Source organism: Scophthalmus maximus, chromosome 20, assembly GCF_022379125.1.
Source record: "Scophthalmus maximus strain ysfricsl-2021 chromosome 20, ASM2237912v1, whole genome shotgun sequence".
Lineage (NCBI taxonomy): Eukaryota > Metazoa > Chordata > Actinopteri > Pleuronectiformes > Scophthalmidae > Scophthalmus > Scophthalmus maximus.
In genome coordinates this window covers 3,791,307-3,803,847 of record NC_061534.1, presented here as the reverse complement: position 1 = coordinate 3,803,847, position 12,541 = coordinate 3,791,307, and the positions used below count along the sequence as shown (strand labels likewise).

At 45.9% G+C, this 12,541-nt stretch overlaps 1 protein-coding gene across 11 annotated transcripts in view; it reads left to right on the top strand.

The window, feature by feature from the left end:
* The window catches only part of rxraa (retinoid X receptor, alpha a), a 111,175-nt gene that overhangs the window by 72,110 nt on the left and 26,524 nt on the right, over nucleotides 1-12,541 (top strand). For all 11 annotated transcript variants that reach the window (XM_035608976.2, XM_035608971.2, XM_035608974.2 and 8 more), the window contains one exon: nucleotides 2,225-2,463. In XM_035608976.2, the coding sequence (XP_035464869.1) occupies nucleotides 2,225-2,463 (239 nt within the window). The remainder of the gene's footprint in view (nucleotides 1-2,224; nucleotides 2,464-12,541) is intronic.

The window sequence follows — 12,541 nt, the reverse complement described above, 5'->3', positions numbered from 1 at the left end:
GCGTGCGTGCGTGTCCGCGCTCGCAGGAAGTGCTCGTGAGGCGAGCAGGATGTGCAGGAAGTGTTTGGCTTGGCTCAGCTGGCAGTGAGGTTGTTGCTCTGAGGATTGCTGATGCAGGGAGGAAGAGGCAAAGATTCCCCCTCCCCTCCTTTCTTTTTTTTTGGTCCCTGCATTCACAACAAGACATTATCGAACAGAAAGACGCTACACATTCCTGCGACTGAGACGAAGCCCCTTCAGGAAAAATTACTGCGAACTGGACTCCGGGCTGTCAGCTAATTGAGCCATCCATCAGTTTTATTCCGCCGCCCGGAAACACAGGAACCTGCTCACTTGTGAAAACGTGGGAGTGTGACTGGCACTTTATTACATAAAGAGTCCGCCTCCCCCGACTCCCCGCCGCACAGAGAGCAAGGTTATAGTGTCAAAATAGGACGGGGTGTAAAGAGGAGGGTATGTCGGGACGAGAGAGGCCGACGGGGGTGATGCTAAGTCTTCTAATGTCCCACCAGCAGTCGTGAATTCCCAAAATATTTACTTCACCATAATCCAAGACAAGGAAAAGCAGCAAATGTTCCAATTTGGGGCATTTCGCTTGAAATATTTGCTGTATCGCTTATCAAATTAGTCGCTGACTCATTCTCTGTCAAATCAGATCATGATTGGTGCTGAATGAATAAGATGAATTATCAAATCATATCAATCTGATTAGTTTGCAGCACACACACACCCTCCACTAGTCAGCAACGAGGAACACATTCTGGAATAAATGAAAGTGCAGAAGGGGGTCGGTCCCTCCTCCGTGATGTACAGATTAGACCCGAGGCCGCAGAGGGAACGGAGAACAGACAAAGACAGACGTGATAAAAAAATGAAGAATAAAAAAAGTTAGTGAGTTGAAGTCGGCGGTGAAAGATAAGACAGGAAGCCGGGACACACAGTCTGTCTCTGCTCACTCTCCTGTCTGCCCCATATCCTGTGCGTTGACAGCCCGATGGGAAGAGGGCCCACTCGCACAGGGTCAAGAGAAGACGGATTGAGTGTAGCAGGGAAAAACAAAAAGAAAAGAAAGAAGTTGAGCTCCTATAGATTTTATCCTCATCGCATCACAGTATCCTATAGAGATTCTGTTCATATTAGAATAAACTGCAAACGGCAAATACCTTCTGTAAGAAAATACAAATGCCACCAGATTATGTTTTCTACAGGTTTCAAATGCAGTACGTTGACTGACTGAACGTGTCGGTCGGATGTTCACGAGCAAGGTTTTTTGTTTTGGTTTTTTGCACCGGAATATGAAATATTGCACTACAGTATCCGTTTGTTGGTTAAAGGCCCCTCTCAGCGCTCCGGGGGGAAAAAAAGATGGAGGTCTGGTTCAATACAGACCTCAGACACAAAGAGGTTTATTTATCTCTTTCAAATAACCCACGATCTTCCCCTAAACTGAGCCAAGGCGCTCTGACCACAGATGGGACTCTGGATGCGAAACCGTGGTCTGTTGTGCGACAGTTGTGCCTCGTTTTGCGCTCATCGTCCTCCGTCCGCCCCCAAACCACCTCCTTCTGCAGTTAATAAATCTGGCGCTTCCTTCCTTCATTGATTCGTTCATGTCGCCTCTGAACTTAATCCAAGCAGCGATCATATTTCCTCCAGAACAGATTTGCCGTTGTACTTTTTTAGCCCGTGAAGAAAACGTGATTTTTTTTCTTTTTCTCCGAGGGAGACGCGGTGGCGTCGACCACATGCGTTACACATACACACTTCCTGTCGTCGCACGTCCCCGAGGGGGGGGACCCGCTTGCGAAGAGGCTGCCTCTTCTTCAGTCGGAGGGACAGAGGCCACTCTTCAGTGGGTGGAGATAATAAGCCTCCATTGACGCTCGTGTTACATATTTTTTTTCTTTCCCACAAGAGCCATCATCAGATTTTAATAGCCTCGAGTGTTTTTCTGCTGAATCTACCGCTTTGCTGGACGGCGCTCAGATTCAACAACTGCTTTCACACTTCACCAGATGTGCTGGATTTCCTGGCAAACTTCAATTAGAGTGTGAAAATACTCTTTGAATCAACATGTGTACACGAAGGACGAGGTTTTGAAAAAGGTCACTCTGTAACATGAAAAATCAAAGTTACAGCAATACTTGTGAAAAAAGTGACATAGGTGGACATCTTTCATCCTCACGTCTTTCCCTTCTGCTCTTTTTTCCTCCCCCCTGATCAGACTCTTCAGGCCACATGACGTCCTCGCCCCTGGGCTCGCCCACGTCCCACCGGGGGATGCACCCGTCCCTGCTCAGCCCCACGTCCATGGGCCCCTCCGGCTCGCTGCACTCGCCCATCAGCTCGCTGAGCTCGTCCATGAACGGCATGGGCTCGCCCTTCTCCGTCATCAGCTCGCCCATGGGCCCGCACTCGATGAACTCGCCGGGCATGGGCTACGGCCCCAGCGTCAGCCCCCAGGTGAGGCCCGTGACAGATTGGAAAGATTGTTTTTTTCAGGATGCTGCTGAACATGAAGCACGCAGTTATTTGTTTGTTTTTTTTACGTCTGACCTTATTCGTCACAAGTGAGAGAGCCGCGCGATCGGTATCGGCATATCTTAATATTATCCTGACCTTATATGAGGATCGAGTGTCAGCCACGGGCTTGACCGGCACACACACACACACACACACACAAAACAACAACACCACTTTTCCTTGTACTGTTATTAAATTCTGTTTGTGCGATCCGGTCGCATTCATTTATTCGTGACAGGCTGCCGACTCAGGGTTTTAAGCTCAGCAGCGGTTCCTGGCCTCGTATCACCTTACATGAGAGCGACCTCAGCGACTTCCGGGGCAGCGAGGGACACACAGATTTTTTTTTTTATATCTGCGGAAGAGAGAGCGCTCATATACCACATGGTGGGCTCGGTAGATACCCTGGGTTAAGTTCCATACACTCTTGTTTGTTATGGAAAGAAGACACGACGGTTACTCTTCATGTTTCATGTATATCTTGCATGTGCCGTTTGTGAAATGACTTATTTATCTGATTTGAAGGAGCTTTGCTCCCCAGCTGCAGGGAGGTTTGTTATCGTAATAGCAGTTACAGTGAGGCCTGTCACGATAATTGCACTAACGACTTATCGTACGATACATGAATATGAAATCAATCATTTCTATTGACCTCAATAACAACATGTGTGTTTGTCGACATAGGAAAGAACGCCAACGAACAGTCCAGCAATGTCTCGCCGCTTCTGTCCTCTCTTTTGTTCTCGTCGTGAGATTAACAAATCACTGGTTTGGCCTGTGAAATGTCAGAAAATATGGATTTCTTAGTATTCTTTTCAAATGTTGGATAACATTGCTCTGGCCAGCGACACAAACCGTGTAGGACTTGCACACGCCACGACCACGCTCACATGATTCAGTATCAAAAAGAAAATGGTCTTGAAAGGACGAGTATGCTGGTCATCGCAACAATTTCGGGGACAATATATTGTGCGACAAAGAGTAATTATCATGACAGGCCTAGTTACAGAATCCGCTTGAGTTATTGACGTCTTGATTTGTTTGAAATCTCAGCGATTAGTGAGTATTCAGAGTATTTTTCTGCGTATTTTACTCTCAAGTCACCACACGGACTGTTGCGTATCGTGTCTTCAAACTGTATTCACTCGTCTCAGAAGACGTGCACACACACACACACACACAAACACAGAGAGACATCATTTCCCCAGCGGACGGAGGCCCTGCTGTGACCCCGTGCCACGGCTAATCAAGGCCCATTCAACAGGGATTCCTTCGGCCTTCAGCTCCGTCACTCCTCCGTGTGCATCCGAGGCGGCGTGCGTGTCACTCGCTCTCTCTCCGCAGCCGCATTTCGCTTTCTTTCTCTTCTCTCCGTCCCTTCGTTCTCTGTCTTTCTTTTCATTGTCTCTGCTGCTGTCCTCTTTCCCCTTTCTTGTTTTTCAAATTCATTCTCTTCTCCACATCGTCTCCCTTTCCTTCTGCCTCTCTGTCTCTGTTGTTTCTGTTCCGTCAATAAGCCTTGCTTTCTTTGGTAATAAGAAAAAACACACACGCACACACACACATACACACACACACACACACACACGAACACACACAATTAAGACATCAAAGCCTCCCCCCAAAAAAAAATTGCATTGGCTTCCCCTTTTTTTTGTGTGTTTGTTAATAATTGTGTCGGCGACGTGATGCGATTTGGAATGGTCTCTCCTCATCGCCATTGTTGGGCTTATCGGCGCCCGCTAAATGAAAGTGTCCCTCATGTAATGGAGTTAAGAGTGGATTAGGGGCACTTTCAGAAAGCGGCCGGAATCTTTTATTGCTCGAAAGCCCCCCCGCTTTCGAGCCCCTCCTCTCTATTTCTTTCTTTCTTTCCCCACACTTTCATCCGCTGTGTTGATTCTGTCCCAGAGCAGCGTACTTGCGTATGCATGTTGGACGTGTAGACAGTTGATTCAGCTCAGTCGGCCTCATTTGAATGGATCTATAACAGGATCTTTACTTCATATATGCATTTTGGATATTGAAAAGCAGCACTAGTGCTGATACAATACAAGAATTGTCAATACCGAAACAATATCTACCTTAAAACCATTGGCTCACCCTCTTCTGTTAAGGCCTCCCACCAGTTTCATGTAGTCGGACTCCCTCTGGTTCCCTCCCTCCCTTATCCCGACCTTGAATCCCAATACTGTCTTCTTCTTCTTTTTCTCCCTCTAACAAATTATTTGTGTCTGCAGCAGCGAAGTGTTGCAAACTTTCTGAAAGTTAGTTAGTCGGCGTTCGGTCCTGGTTTTGATTCTGTTTTGCGAAATAAAATTTAATTTTGATTTTGCTGCTCACATTCAAACGGCATTAAAAAAATACAAGGCAGTTCTTTATTTAAGAAGCAGTAAGCAGATATTTAGTAAATGTTTTCGTAACAGACAATTTAGATTTGGGGACAGTTTTAAGAGTTTATAAATGTGTGATACTGGTCATCAATAACTCTCAATTCCATCAAACTTCCTCTATGACACCTCCCCCCATATTTACACATTTATTAAATGTGAAAAATATAATTCTGCTTGTAGATGCTAAATAAAGCGACCTATATCAAGTTAAGTCAAATGAAAAAGGGGGGGGCGGAGAGTAGCCTGTTCGATGCAAGGTTTTTAAAGATGGCGGCGCCCTACGTTTCCCACTCGCCGCGCGGCGACGCTGTTGTCGGACGGCGTACGCCACTTGCTCTCAACACTCTCGGCTGACTCGCCGTTTTATCGTGAGCGGTTGACTGGAGCGAGGTTACGGCTCACGGCCTCCTCCTCTCTACCTACTCTGCGCCTGAGCCCGTGACAATGCCCCCGCTCTCTGCCAACCACGCACAGCCACACACTCACCGTGAACTCGCACCCCCGTGACCACACACATTTCCCCTGTACTCAAACAGTCATTCTTTTTCAAGGATCTTATGGTCATAGTATACTCATCACAACAAACTTGAAACACATTTTCGATTTAAATTTTTTTTTTAATCCAGGTCTTATGTAACAAAAAACAATGAATACTGTGTAATGAAGAATAAAAAAGGAGATTTGCAACCGAGAACAATGAGTTCTTAACCATCCTCTACATCAGAGATGTAAATGACAGCTTGATGAAAGCCCCGGGGACGGGACGAACAAAAGTCCCATTCTCGCGTCGCCGTCGCCGTCGTCCCTCCAAAAAGCCGAACCACATGTGAAGACGCAGACGGCCCTTCATCATCCGCCAATCCTTACATCTCCAACAACAGTACTTCCCCTTCAGAGTCTCTGCCGCAAACATACAGACACGCTGACTTAACTGTGGCTGGGTTTCTTTTTCTTCTTTCTTTCTTTTTTTCACCGTGAGAATTTCTTTTCTCTTTTGTCCGGGGCATCCCAGTTATCTCCTGTGTATATGGTTGAAGATCAGAAGAAATGTCTCCATTGTTCTGAGGCCACACACACACACACACACACACTGTCAACAAAGCTAAAATGCATACTCACGGTGTCATTACAAGTTTTTTTTAATTTAATTATACGAAGGGAGAGACGGCGAAAACATCTCCCCCTCAGGGTATTTGTGGCCAGGCCGCGGCCATTAGCATCAGACCAGATCAGCGGTCGTGTCTGGCGGGGCTTGAGCTCACTGACGATGCGGGCCAGACCCGCCCGTCCTTCCATCACAGACACAGCGCAAGACTTTTTGCGAGCAGCTGGAAGAGATTCACTCTCCGGGGTTTGGAAACACATTTTACACTCCCAGTGACAATGGCGAGAGTTGTCTGGCTGTGGTTGTTGTTGTTTGTTGTTGTTGTTGTTGTTGTTGTTGTTGTTTGCGGAAAAAAGACGGGGGGGGGGGTTCTTTAATCCTGGGACTTCTGCCCGACTCGCGTTTTCCATTGTGGCTCCGTCTCCCGACCGTAACCCTCCCTGAGAATCCTGAACCAACAACAGGCCTCCAGTGTCTCTCGATTTGACTTATAAAAACATATAAAAAGCATTTTTATTTTTCTCTGAAGAGTGTTTCTGGGCTTGTACACAGAAGAAACGCTAATGCGAAAAAGGTGTAAATGCTTCACGAGACATGCAACACGCTCTCAACGCTCTGTAAACGAGCATGGCAGGCGATGATGTCATGCGCCGGGTTTGGGGGTATGTCGTGTTTAGGTTAGGGTCGCTTGGAGACCGAAATACACACACACACACACATTAGGAGAAAGAAAGAAAGAGACCCCCCCCCCCCTTTTTTTTTCCTGTGTGGGAGTAATAAAGGTCCATTCCGCTGCTCCGGTCTTTGATGGACCACGCTGTAGTCACTTTGCATGACATCACCGCTGCACGGCTCCTAACGGCCGCACAAAGAGGCAGTGTGCAGGGTCCCGGGGGAACAGTTAAGGCTCTCTAACGTCAATCAACCCTCAAATGGATGGAGGGGGGGGGGGGGGGGGCTGTCTCCAGGTAGCAATTACAAGCAGCTTTTTTTTTCTTTCTTTTTTCTTCCCCCCCTCTTCTCCCCTGCACCGGTAGTCCAAGGAAGTGTCACTGATGTGTAGAATTAATTAGGTTGTGCTGCACTACAAGTTTGGTACACAAGTTGTTTCATTTCTCCTTTCTCGTGGAGACAACCTCGCCGTTCTGACAGACGTCATCTTGTTCCATAAGAACAGTAGAACATGTTAGAAATAAGTGTCTGAGTTGCCTTGTTGATGCTATTTGCTGTCCCCTGCAACTTTTTTCCAGATATGCAGGGGCATCGCAACGTCGGCCATTGTTTTGTTTTTTTTAACAGACGTTTTTTGAAGCCTTGAGTTTAGTAATTGTTCGGCCGCCGCCATCTTGGTTTTTTGAAACCAGAAGTAACCGTGTTCCCTTTCCTTGACCAGACGACTTTTAAGTTATGCAGGAAGTTTTGTCCAGTACAATCAATGAATGAGGGGAAAAAAAATGTTTTGTTAAATAGATAAAGAGCTGAGAAACTGCGGATTATGAGGAATTTACCATGCAATATTTTGAAATATTAGTCTTTCTTTTGGACCACCTTCATTTGTCAGACACACCGTAGGCCATTCATCTGAGAACTGACGGTATGTAGCATGATAACACTGGGGGCCTGAGTGTGTGTGTGTGTGTGTGTGTGTGTTCTGCCTTTTGTGGGGGCCACACAGGAGACGAGCCCTTTAGGAGGTGACGGCTATAAGGGATAGAAATGGACAACATTAGGTTTAAGTTTCAGAGAGCAGCCTCCTAATGCAGACTGGAGACGCTGCGTTTTTTTGGGAAAAAACGCCTCCGGGGACGCACAATTATTTTAAAGCTTCAAATAATCCCTTTAGGTCTTTAATGGCATCGGGTGGTGTGATCTTACAGCAACTCAACACTGTCTGTGGACAGACACGTACGCCGTGGCATGTCTGTGAAGTGTAAAGGCACTTTCTATATGACTAATACTTCTTTTTCTTTTCTTCTTTTTTTTCTGTAAAATGTGCTTCTCTGTACAGAAAGACTCTGATCGTGATTCGTCTCGCAGCGGAGGCAAAAACCGCCAACTGAAGGAAAAAAACTTCCGACGTCGTGAAATTATTCGCTGAGACACCAGACGCTTCGGGGTTTTCATTAAACATGCGGTGACTGACAGGTGCCATGTTATGCCGGAAGATTAAAGATGCAACTGTGATAATATGTGAACAGCGGCCTTAACTGAAAAGCTTCTCAGAGATGCATGAAATATTAATTAATATAGACGTGTGACATGACAACGAACAGTCGTAGGGCAGCAACTCGCAACTAATGATTGTTTTCATTAACGGTAAATCTGTCCTCAATATTTTCTCGATTAATCGATTGGTTGTTTGGTCCATGAAATGTCATAAAATGGTGGGAAGTGTCGATCGTGTTTCACAAAACCCAGAGATGATGTTTTGTTTTGGCCACACACCACAGATATTCAGTTTACTGTCGTAGAGGAGCAAAGAAACCAGAAAATATTCACATTTAAGAAGCTGAAATTAAAAACCATGGACATCATGTTTTGAACGGTTGGACAATGGAAATACTTCTGAATGACCGGTGTGTAACCACTGAGAACATTGAAATACTGAATCGCTGCCGGATTTTTTTGGTTAAATTTGAAAGGACATCGCTCATCAATCATCGCTGAATGTGCGTACGGCGTGGCGGAGAACGTTGGGCGAACCGCGATGAATGGCAGGACGATAATGTGACGTGCCGGAAAGAACATTTCTGGATTGTTCGTCGCGCCCCCCCCCCCCCCAAGTTTCGTCACTGAAGATACTTCCTGAAGTGACGTGTTTTTCCGACGGAGAACGGTCTGTTCAATGACTCGGTGGACGTACGAGTGGAAAAACTTGTGGGTTGATTTTAGCGTCGTATAATGGAAAATAATAATTGCCTCTTGGAGACAATGGAGACGGATGGTCGGATAATTGATCTTGAAGACTTCCTAATGCACAGAGGAACCACTCGTCTTATCTATCCAACACTAAAAGTGACAGACAGATGACATATAGAAGGGAATTATCATTCAGTGTCACAGACTTTCAGGTATAGATATAGTTTTCCTTTTATTTAAACTATGCATGATTGACGGACAGAAAGTGTGTTTCACGAGTCATTCTGCAGTTTCACTCTGCAATACATTGGAGAAAGTCCCTTTTTTCCCTTGACTTGCTTTCATGTTACCACGGTTACCTCTGTACATGATTTGCATACGTGCCAATGGAGAGGTCACACTTTTTTCCCACAGTTCTCAGCCTCAGACGGGTTTTAATAAGACGTTTTTGATTGTTGAATTCGGGCTGAAAACCACGTGTACATCTGTTTTTTAAATCCGAGTCAAAAAAGGGGGGGGGGGGGGGCTGGGGGCTATTTGTGTAAGTTTTTTTCCAATTCAAGCGCGCTAAAGAATTGATAAGTTGAGGAGGAGATTGAAAAACGTCTTAAAGGTTGGAGTGGTTGGGTGTGAGAGGTCGTGAGAGCTGCTGTGTCAGTGACTGCAGCAGCATTGTTTCCTTTTGTAACAGCCCTTCCACACACACACACACACACACACACACACACACACACACACTCACACACACACAGTAACTGTCAGATATGAGACGGTTACTGTACGCACATGCACATTAGGTCCAAAAACCCGATGCGTGCAGAGGCTAAGGCAAGCAACACGCAACTGGCACCGAAATTTAAAATACATGTATGCATGCCGCGGATCCGCCCCTATGTGCACACACACACACACACACACACACACACACACACACACACACACACACACACACACACACACACACACACTGAGGTGTGACAGCAGCTCGCTCGCTCCAGCATCACTCTTGCGTGTTCCCTCTTCCCCCCGCCGTACGAGGCTCTCGCCGCCTTTCATGCCGCTGATCGTCGTAATATCCGCTTTTCCGCTGTAACAAAAGTTTCTGTCAAAACACGCGCGCGCGCGCGCAGACGCACACACACACCCCGAGTGCCGGCAGTCGCCTTGTGATGATTCATTTTATCTGCCGTGGCGCAGCGGGGGGGGGCGAGTGTCGGGGAAACCTCGGAGCTGTCGAGAATAATGTCGGCGTCTCCTAAATTCTCTCTCCACCGGGGAAGAGGGAGAGTGAGCAGCGAGTGTTTTATTGGGACTGAGTGACAGTAACAATGGAGCTGTTTCACAATAGGAACATGCTCAGGGAGGATTTATACGTTGTCACTGAATACGCTTTATTAACCAGTTGATAAATGATTGAGGGATTCGCTTACGGATCATTAAAAAGCCATTAAAGTAAATCTGAGATATTTTCTTCCTGTTGCTGTTTCATACCAAGAGCAGAAAAGCGGTTATCAATGGTCTAAGAGCATTTCAAAGTGCAGACTCAATGGATTCTTGTAATGTTAAAAGATGAAGTTGTACACCTTTCTACTTAAAGTGGGTCCTCAAGGCTGCAGTTTCAAACCTGGCAACCCAAAAGCGCAAACAGCCGCTTATTGTTGATCTTTAAAAAAGTTATGAGTTTCATTAACCATCAATAAAGTCATTTAGTCGTGACCTATATTCTATGGACTGTTCCTTCTTTCTTCTGCTGAAAGCGTCATTTATCATTTATCTTCTTTTGAAAGGTGCCAGAAAGTTTGCTGTCAAGTGATTGGGGTTTTTTTTTTTTGGGGGGGGGGGGGGGGGGGGGGGGGGGGGGGGGGGGGTGTTTCCTGTACACGTCTTTTCAAATGCTGATCAGACGAGGGAATACGGTCGACCCGGCGACTGACTTCTGAAAAACATTTGGAGAATAATTTAAATTTAAGCAAAGAATACACAGGACAGTCCCATTGAGACTATTCTTACAACCGGGACCATGGAAATCTGCATCACCATGATTAACATTAACATTATTCCATCTTCTCCCTCGATGATTCTCGAGTAGACAAAAGTGAAAACTAAGTTAAAAATGTCTTATTTTGGATGGTAATTTTATGAAATTGTGGTGTTGAGATGTGGGTGGCGACATTAGAAATTAGATTTTTTTTTTTTTTAATACAAATAAAAGAAAACAGAAATCCAATAAAATATCTAAAACTTGAACTAAGAGAAGAAACTGCATTGTTTATTCTGGCAAAGAAAAAAGTTTTCATAAACTCTGATTTGGATCCGTCAGCCCACATCTGCTCATATTATTGGCCAACCGATCCGCACATCCGTTGATTTATTACTGCGCGAGTTGACGGGTCAACTTCACCTCTCCTCCTCCTCCGTCCTGTTTCCTCATCCTGAGTGTGGCGTTGGGATTCACGGTTTCCTGACGGGAGGGGGGGGGGGGTTTATTGTACAGTCGACCCCTGAAGTTCATCCGCAAATAGCCGGACCGCAAGGCAAAACTATTCTGCCGTATTGTGTGTGCGTGTCCACGCCCACGTGCCTGTCACTTGTTTGTGGAGCGTGTGCGTTCAAAACAGGTGTGTCTTTTTTCCCTTCAAACTGGCAACACACTGTGCCGTAATCGATCCCACGGGATTCCTTACTTGTGAACGTACCCTGAAGGCCACAGAAGAGCAGGGCCATTAACACAACCCCCGTGTGTAAAACCCGATCCCACATCTCCTCTGATACGTGTCCAGATAAGACTCTCACACACACACACACACACTCGCAGGGCTCTCACTCATTCCTCTCATACTTCAGCGGCGCTGCCGAGATAAAGTTTGCTTTTAGAAGAGGAAGTGATTGTCGCGAGGTGTCAGAGGTGAGAGGTGACGCAGGGTTATCGTCGGGTTACATCACGACCTGATCCCTGTCCTCACCCGTCAGGAGGTGTGTGTGTGTGTGTGTGTGTGTGTGTGTGTGTGTGTGTGTGTGTGTGTTGCCTCCTGTCAACACGAGATTTGTTTCCTGGCCACTCACCACCTCCTCGCTCTCCCACATTCTTGCTTTTGGAACGTTTGACTGGTCTCTAGGGCGGCAACAAACGGTTATTCTCATTATCGATTCATCTGTCCGATTATATTGTCCATCAATCAATGAGTTGCTTGGTCCATAAAACGTCATGAAATTTCGTCAGCACACCAAAGATATTTAATTTGCTGTCACAGACGAGCAAAGAGAATTTATTCACATTTTAGAAGCTGAAATCACAGCATTTTGATTTATTTTTTTCAAAAACGACCACTTTTAAAATAGCCGGCGATTAATTTAGTAGTCGATTACTAATCGATCAACTGTTGCAGCTCCACTTGTCTCCTCCCTTGAAGCAAAAGTGAAAATTAAAGTTAGAAATAACATTTGAATATTTCTCCAATTGTGGTTTAGGGGCGTGGTAAAGCGGAGCGTTTCCCCTTCCTGGCTCGTGTTGTGCCACCGCGTAGCTTCACCATGGAATTCTGAAAGGAAGGGGGCGTTTCAAAGAAAAGAAAAAAAGGAAGAAGAATGCTGTGCAGATTACTTTCTCTGCGTTTAAAGAAAACGGGGGAAAGGTGCCCTTGAACTGGCACGAGCGGGTGGA